At 39.2% G+C, this 8,049-nt stretch overlaps 1 protein-coding gene across 1 annotated transcript in view; it reads right to left on the reverse strand.

Moving 5' to 3' along the window:
- Positions 1 to 4,517, reverse strand: part of MTMR12 (myotubularin related protein 12) — a 45,431-nt gene extending 40,914 nt beyond the window's left edge. Inside the window, exons 1-4 of the mRNA XM_025198481.1 lie at positions 4,488 to 4,517; positions 3,935 to 3,989; positions 2,535 to 2,674; positions 937 to 1,009 (exon numbers count right to left, since the gene is read on the reverse strand). Of these exons, the coding sequence (XP_025054266.1) occupies positions 937 to 1,009; positions 2,535 to 2,674; positions 3,935 to 3,989; positions 4,488 to 4,517 (298 nt within the window). The remainder of the gene's footprint in view (positions 1 to 936; positions 1,010 to 2,534; positions 2,675 to 3,934; positions 3,990 to 4,487) is intronic.
- Positions 4,518 to 8,049: the final 3,532 nt, after the last annotated feature.

The following is an 8,049-nucleotide window of genomic DNA, read 5'->3' on the forward strand; positions in this document are numbered from 1 at the left end:
CTGCAGCCATCCCAAAATTTGCTATTGGCCCCTCCCAGCACTGTTACTGCCTATGCCAAGCACAGCCCAGCCCAGACCCACGCCGGGAAGAGCATAGCACTACCCCAGCCCACAGGTGAAGCCTGTGAACCAGCCAGCCTCACCCTGTGAACAGCTACCCCTGCCATGCCCTCCCAGGGGTATGTGTAGATTAATGAAGAACATGTGGCATGTCACAACTTACCCTGCAATTAACATGTTTAACGTGTCCATGAACTCCTTTTTCCCCCCTGCCCACCCACCAGATCCACTGGCATTCTTACTGCCCAACGTACATGGCATCTCCTATAGATAATGACAGTCTGTTGGTTCAATAGAAATAATGTTAATCACGTGATAAGTGTAACATCTGCCAGAGATTTAAGTGACCAGGTACACACACACTTATGCTGTTAGACTGCTGCCCTCCCACAACCCTTCCAGTCCTACCTCATTCATACAGTGGGACATCCCATTTTTCTTCCCCAGACCTCCTCTTTCCAATGCTGTTTCTACTACTTATAGGACCCTAGCCTCATTTTCATTTTTTTAAGCAACTACAAGGCAGATACGTCTCTGAGAAAGTCATTTGGGAAGAAGTTTCTCCTCTTTTTTCTGACAGTCAAGTAATGTCAAAAAGCTTCTACAGTAGCCCAACTAGATATTTTCTCAAAGTTTAGATCTTCTGCATTTCTTCTCACAAGGTTGTAGAAAGAAGGAATTGTTCCCATATCCATTTCAAGGAGATGAAAGTTACTGTAAAAAATATCCAGTCCATGCTTTGCTTCATTTCAAATTTAATTACAGAAAGACTGCATCATAATTATTAGCTATTTTGGTAGTCAAGCCAGACCACTGGAATTAGAGAGCAGATATTTATATAGAATGTGAGGCACATGAAAGAAAATGCTGACTTACCTCCATAAATCTGGTCTATACAATGCAGAGTTATATCATTTTCTCCTATGACCTTATTCTTAAATTGTGGTTCCTGTAAGAGGAAACAGTGTTACACAATTTCCCAGTATACTGATTTTCACTTAAAAGCTGCCATCTTTGAATTCAACAGATATATTTATTCTAATGACTAGTTTTTATCTAATTTGTTATTTTCACCAATTCAGTGTTATTCCAGTACCTATCCCTGCTTCCCCCCCAAAAAATTCTGGACCCAAATTACTTAGCCTTTCAAATATGAAAGCTGCTATCTGACCTGCAGAATTAGTTATTGCTGCTGGTATGTGTATAGATGAAAACCCAATTTGATTTTCAAAACCCAAGAGAGCTTGCAAAGCTCATAGTTAAGGATTTTCACTTTTCAAAGCATGTGTTTTAAGACAACAAAGTCAATTAAATGCCATCTTGCCAGCTTTACAATCATTTTTCATATAAGAACAGTTATGTGGTAGAAAATATCTATGTTCACACAGCATGTGCCTGTGCTTACAATGAGGTAAGGGATGTGGACTTGGCTCAGAAAGAGCTGTTAAGGGAACTGAGCAAAGAAGGTAAAAACATAGATAAGGAACATAAAAATATTCAAACAGCCACATTTATAGCTGAAAAACATCTGGGCCCCAAATCTTGGCACAGAAATTTGCCAAGCCTGAGAAGAAAATTCAAAGGCAACATTAAGACATTTGAAGACACAAAAGGGTGGTGGCTGAACAAGTAAGAGAGGGGATCCTGGGAGCTTCAACACCGTCAAATGAGTATAACAGCCAGCAGGTCAGCTAGAGAACACAGAAATAAAAACACATCATGCTGTAAGACAGTTTTTCCCCAGCCAGGGGTAAAATTAGCTGGGCTAGTAGGGCTGGGGGTTTGGTTTGTTTGTTGGGAGGGAAATCTTACCAAAAAGTAAGAAAGAAATATTAATGGGAGAGAATATTCATGTAGGCTCCCCCCTGCACACCTCCTCCTTTGCGCCTCTGCTATAAAATAGTGCTTAGTTATGAAAGTGCAAAGCTGCTTTAGTCAACTCTAGTTATAGGTGCCTAGTAAGTGGGCCTCCACGTGAATGCTACTGGGCTGGCTGTAATTTAGAAAGCCAATCCATGACTAGTTGGACCTTTTGGTTCAACAAGAAAAAATACAGAAGACACAGCCTGCTACCTAACAGACAATGAGTGAAGAGGGTCCTATAAAAAGGTAGTACCCTGACTACAAAAAGAAATCCCTGCTCTATTCTGATTCAGTGGAGAAGAAATACAGTACAAAAAGGTCATTTGAAAGAAAAAAAATCATGGTTTTTGAAACAGCTCTCCACACTATTAGAAAAGGAACTACCCCTGCTAGTCACTTCATGCCAGAGAGGATCTTGCATAGGCAATTATGGATACAGTTTGGAGTGGAGTGAAAAGCTAGTACTTGAGACTTCTACACATCTTTCCTATCAAGTCATTTATTGTTTCCTCTGGTAAAGGAAAAAGAAAGAGTATGTAGCAAGACACATGCATTAAAAAAATACACCAAACCACTTTCAAGGCTATGCCACATGAGGCTTATGTTCCTACATTATCATCTGAGGCAGACTCGTAACCCAGGAAAGCGACCTTGAAGTTTGTGCAAACAAGTTTCCCATAGGTGCCTCGATTTGACCCATCCTCTTGAACATACTTGAACACTGTGCTTGCCTCACAAAGCAGCAGTTCACCTGATTAAAATAAAAAAAAGCCAAAAAAACTGAACTTGCAGCATAACATATATTCTACATAGTAAAATATTTTAAATCAACTACTTAGTTCTGAGTTGCAGGGTTTATCATCATTATTATTTTCTTGTCTTGAAGATACGTGTCTTTCAAATGGTTCAGTCAGGGATGATCCTACCTTGAGCAGCGGGCTAGACTGGACCTCATATGACCCCTTTGAGCCCTACTTTCCTATGATCCTATTTTACAATAGTGGCCAAACACTAAAGAAATGGTTCAAGGGATTGAAAAAGCTACCATCTAGGTAGCTGTAGACTCAAAGTTCAAAGGTCTGGTACTGAACAGTTCTCATTTGTAGTGAGCTGATGGTCTTAGATTTCCTAGCAAATGCCCAGGTCTTAATTTGTACCCTAGCTGAGATGAGTTGAGAGGATGAACATAAAGAGTGAAACAGGTTACTGCAGGTCTGGAAGTGGCTGGAGAAGCTTAAAGTAACTCAACTCTTTAGTCCCCAAGCACTCAAGCAAGCCATGTGCTTTTCATGCCATTTGAAATATTAATCAATTCTTTTACTGTCAAGATTATAAAGATTTTAAATACAGGGTTCTCATGCTTTGAATTGTTCCTTGCCACAAGAATATCTTGTTTTATGTTTTTACTGGGTTTTTTTAACTATTCCTTTGCCTGTGTTTTTACCACAGAAAGAATGTTCAGTCTTGCCTAGTTTTGTTCAAAGGCACCAATATCTCATTTGAAGGGGAAAAGGAATAAATCTTTACCTGTGCTATGTATTCAAAATGCTGGTAGAGGAGTCTAAATAAGTGTTAAAACAGAAGCACAAGTAATACTGAACTAAGAAATTCTTTCCCTTTCAACTGCTCAGCTTTACTTGGCTCTTGCAAAGCCACTATTTCACTAGTTTTTCAATTGGTCTTCCAGCCTAGAAGACAGTCTAATTCCTCCTAAGTCTTCTTTAGAAGGCAAAGTAAAACATGGGCACATTTTTCCCCATGCAGGGCAGCTGCAAGCACAGTACTCTAAAGAATTAATGGAAACACCAACTTGGCATTTTAGAACAAACCATGCAAGTGTAAACATTTAGTACATTCAGCCTGTGCAATTACTTACCCCAAATCCTTCATTTTACTACTCAAGACACTGACGCCACTTCTCAATTGTTTGCTGCCATATCTACATAGTAACACCTACATGAGATGACAATTTTTGCATTCTGAAGTTGATACATGAAAATACAGGAGTTACCTGGTAGCAAGTAAGGATTTACTTCTTTTCCTGCAGGTTCCTTTATATGAATTTCCTAAAAGAAAGGGAAAAATGTCATTGTTCCTTTGTAAAGAACTTAAAAAGGCCTAGCATGCCACTAATGCATTGTACTCTAGATTACTTTGGGTATCTGTAAAGCACTGTTCAATGGAGAAGGCACAAAAAAAAAAAAAGCCTTCAAAATCGAAGCAGTCTTCCTTAACTTGCCTTTGTGACTAACTTTCAATAAGTTAAACAGAGGTAAAAGCAGTTGCAATAATTTCACCCTCTAGCCTCTTGTAGTTTGTACAGTTAGAATATCTCAAATTGTTTCACTATTTTGTAAAAAGCTTGAAATAAGTACATAGTGAGTTCTCTAAACACTGTCAAATGAACTACATAAAACATCTAGTTTGCTATTAGCAAAAAGTTTTTTAAAATTCTAAAGGAATACAATACATTTCCTCTACTACTTTGTTTGGTGAACTCCTTTGAAGCAGGGGTGCTCACCTCCTCCCCAATCCATCCCAGCAAGGCAGGGGGAGATCCATACCAGTGACCTGGCTAGAGGTGCCAAAACCATGAGAACGCCTGCTTTGAAGCCATGTGTCCACCAGTAAATCTGGCAACTTGGTAGCCATAATTTGTCTTATTTATTTATAATTAATTAATTTATATATTTTACAGATTTTTCATTGAAGGTTAAACAATGTTACAAAGCCCATCTAGCATCCGTTTCTGAAATAAAACTTGAAACATTAGAAATTCACAAGAAACCTTTAGCACAAGAAAATGCCTAATTAAGGTGCAGAGTAAAGTAGGATCCTTTCATCTTCCCCTCTGCAAAAAGAAACAAAACATGTCTCTATGCACTACCAGAACTGCAGTATTAGAGGCCAATATAAAATTCTGTAAAAAAGTATGCATCCTCTTAATGTGATTTACTGTATATAGTAATCAAAGATAGTTTTAAAAAAGTTACCTTAAAAACACTATTAACATCAAATATCAGAATATATTGCTGGATATATAAGAAGCTCAGAGCCAGGGATGGAAGCCCCTTAAACTGGACAAGCCTTTGATTGATCAGGTACATAACCTACATAAAAGGTAAGGTATCTTCTTTGGGACCTCTATACTATCCTACTGGCTTAGGAAGAAAAGCATGACTATGAGTCTCCCCCAATTCAAAGAACATTAAAGCCAAAGGACATGCAACACCCTTCCTACTCAGTCATTTCATAAATCCACCCCATCCTCCCCCACCTTGCTTCCACACACATGCTGCCTCTGGAATCACAAGGTGCTTTATGTCTCGCACTGATTTCCATGATGAGTGAACTGAAAAACCCAACTGGACCACGGCTACAAGCAAACTAAAAATATACTCCACGCTGGTATCCACAATAAACAGAAGACAACCTCTTCCCGCGTTTCCCCCCCCCCCGCGCAAAACATATTAGCAGGGGCAGGCAATTATTTTGGGTGGAGGGCCACTTACCAAGTTTTGGCAAGCCATCGAGGGCCGCATGACAGGCAGCCAAGGGCAGATAAATATTAATTTTCTAAATTTTTTAGGGGCCCTGTGGATAGAATGGCCTGGTGGGTCGCATCTGGCCCACGGGCCGCATTTTGCCCACCCCTGAACTATAGGCATACTTCTTGGTAGGCTAAAAACAAAAGGAATATCAATCTCTTACAAAGTCATGAACGTGACTAGAGATGCTCGTCGTAACCCAAAAGACTTAACATGTTAACAAGTAGCTTTGCCATGTTGCATCTACCAATCTAAAAAGAACAGGAACTGTTTGCAGGACAGCAGCCAAGAGGATTTTCAGAGTGCAAACTGCTGGAACAAGGAAGGAAGGGGGAAAAAAAAAAAAAGCAGCTATCCTTTTAATTATGTAAGGAAGAAAGCCAAAAGAAAAATGCAAGCCATAACATTATAGCTAAGAAAGGAAAAGCCTACATCACCCAAACACCCATTTTTGTTTCAGACCTGAAGTTATCTTTTGCACACAATTTTGAGAATGGCACTAAAGAACTTGGGCATGACAAAAACAGATTCTTGGTCACAATTATTCTGCATGCAACAAGTACATTCAATCAAATTAGATACTACTGTGTGAGCCCACATCAAAACTAAAAAACCAAGTGCCATGCTCTTCCCCTTTTACAACTCTACTAAATGGTGAACAGGTTTACTAAACTATGTCATCTACCATTGCCGCCACTTGAAGTTATAGATGTAAATTTTTAGAGCAATCAGCCAAAGATTTATGCAAGCCATGTTTATCTACATAGGCAAGCCAACTTCCCCTTCTGCAGGAGGACAAGAAAGGACAGCACTTTTCTATTCCGTTCTGCTGTAGCAGATACAATATTACCCACAGTGAGCAGGGCAACTTAAATAGTCGGGATTTGTATCCCACTAGAGGTATGCAGGTGCTGAGAGTGCGGGAAGGTGTTTAGAAGTTTAACCTATGCTGGAGGACTCAAAAATAGTCCCCAACTGCTGCTACCACTGCCACAGTCTGCCTGCCCCAGATGTTGCTCTTACGGCAACAGCTCAGTGTCTGGGCACCTGGCTGCTGCAAGAGCTATGCTGTAGGGCTGCTATTTGTGCCAGGCCACAGACCAGGAAGAGGGAGGGGGAGGGGCAAGTCTGAAACCCCTAAGTTGGTACCCAGGGCTGATGCCCCCCTCACCACCCCTACTTATACTACTGATTCCAGTTTCACAGCTTTATAGCAAAAGCAGCACTGGATTTTTATTTTTAAATATTAATAAAAACAGCACACTAAGCCCCACCCCTTTAAAAACAAAAAACAAACAAACAAACAAACAATATTTTTTTATTGGGTAAACCATCCAAAGGATCATCTGTCTACCAGGAAACAATCTTAACATGCCAGTTCCTCATCATTCAAGTTGCATTTGCTTGAGAAAACTGCTAAACTACTATAATGGTACCACAACTTAAAGAAGATTTAAAACAGTTTTAGCAATCTTATTAATATGCATTTAGTTTCAGGTACTGACTGATGAAAATTTGAAAACCAACTATTAAATATTTAGAACTTCTACATGTGCAATGAAAATACAGTCTCAATTTTAGACATTCAGAAGCTTTTCCAGGAAAAACAAGCATGGTCAAATTTTACATTCCTTTTCTTTTTTTCCACTTGTAAGACAAATTAAAAGAAGAACTTAAGTAATCTTGTATTTGATGTATAAAAGAAAACACGTTTTAAGATCACCATTAAGTAGATTCATAGGATATCTGAGTGATTGTTGGCTTCATTAGTGGATAGTAATGTCATTTAAAGTTGTATATTTGACTATTGAGGTTGGGGAAGGTGGGGAGAGAGTGTAAATAAGCCTCCTCTCTCTAGTGCAAGTTACTTTCCTCCTATAATATCCATTTTTTTTTAAAGGGCAATGAAATTTTGCCATCTGGAATGTCTAAATATTTAACCTTGTAACTGGTATTAGACCCAATGCTTCCCTCTATTTCAGTAAAAATTCTATCCTTTCCTGACTTCAGCTCCAACACCACCAAAAAACCTTTTACTTGGCCACCTGAGGATACCTGTAGACATCCAGGAATGCTGCTCCAACCCTCTGTAATTACACCTCTCCAAGCTGGTCTAATTAAAAGCACCCCTCCCCCAACCTCCACAGCACATGTAAAGATGCCCTAAATTCATTGGTTTCTTCATCAGTTCCTGTGAACTTGAACTTCAGGAACCCCACACCGAACAAAAAAAATTTTTTTCGTTAGGACTTTAGGAACTTACAACTTGTTTAGAAGTCCCCAAAACCCGAAGTTAAGAATGCTTTTTCTGAACCAAAGCAACCCCCAATCCTAGAAATGTAGCATAGATACTACTTCTTCTATACTAGCCATGAATACTTAATTGCCTACTATCAACAAAAGGAATTAATTATGCTATAGAAGAATAGCGAAAGGCAAACACCTTCTCCTGTACCATAAAATGCATCCAGTTTTCTGTGCAACAGCAACTGCTAGACTATGAGGTTACTGGAGTTTCAATTAAGAATTGCATTACTCTTATCCCATGTGGGTACATTTTTCTCATGTTAAATGTATA

This window comes from Alligator sinensis, unplaced genomic scaffold (assembly GCF_000455745.1).
Source record: "Alligator sinensis unplaced genomic scaffold, ASM45574v1 scaffold347_1, whole genome shotgun sequence".
Taxonomy (NCBI): Eukaryota; Metazoa; Chordata; order Crocodylia; family Alligatoridae; genus Alligator; species Alligator sinensis.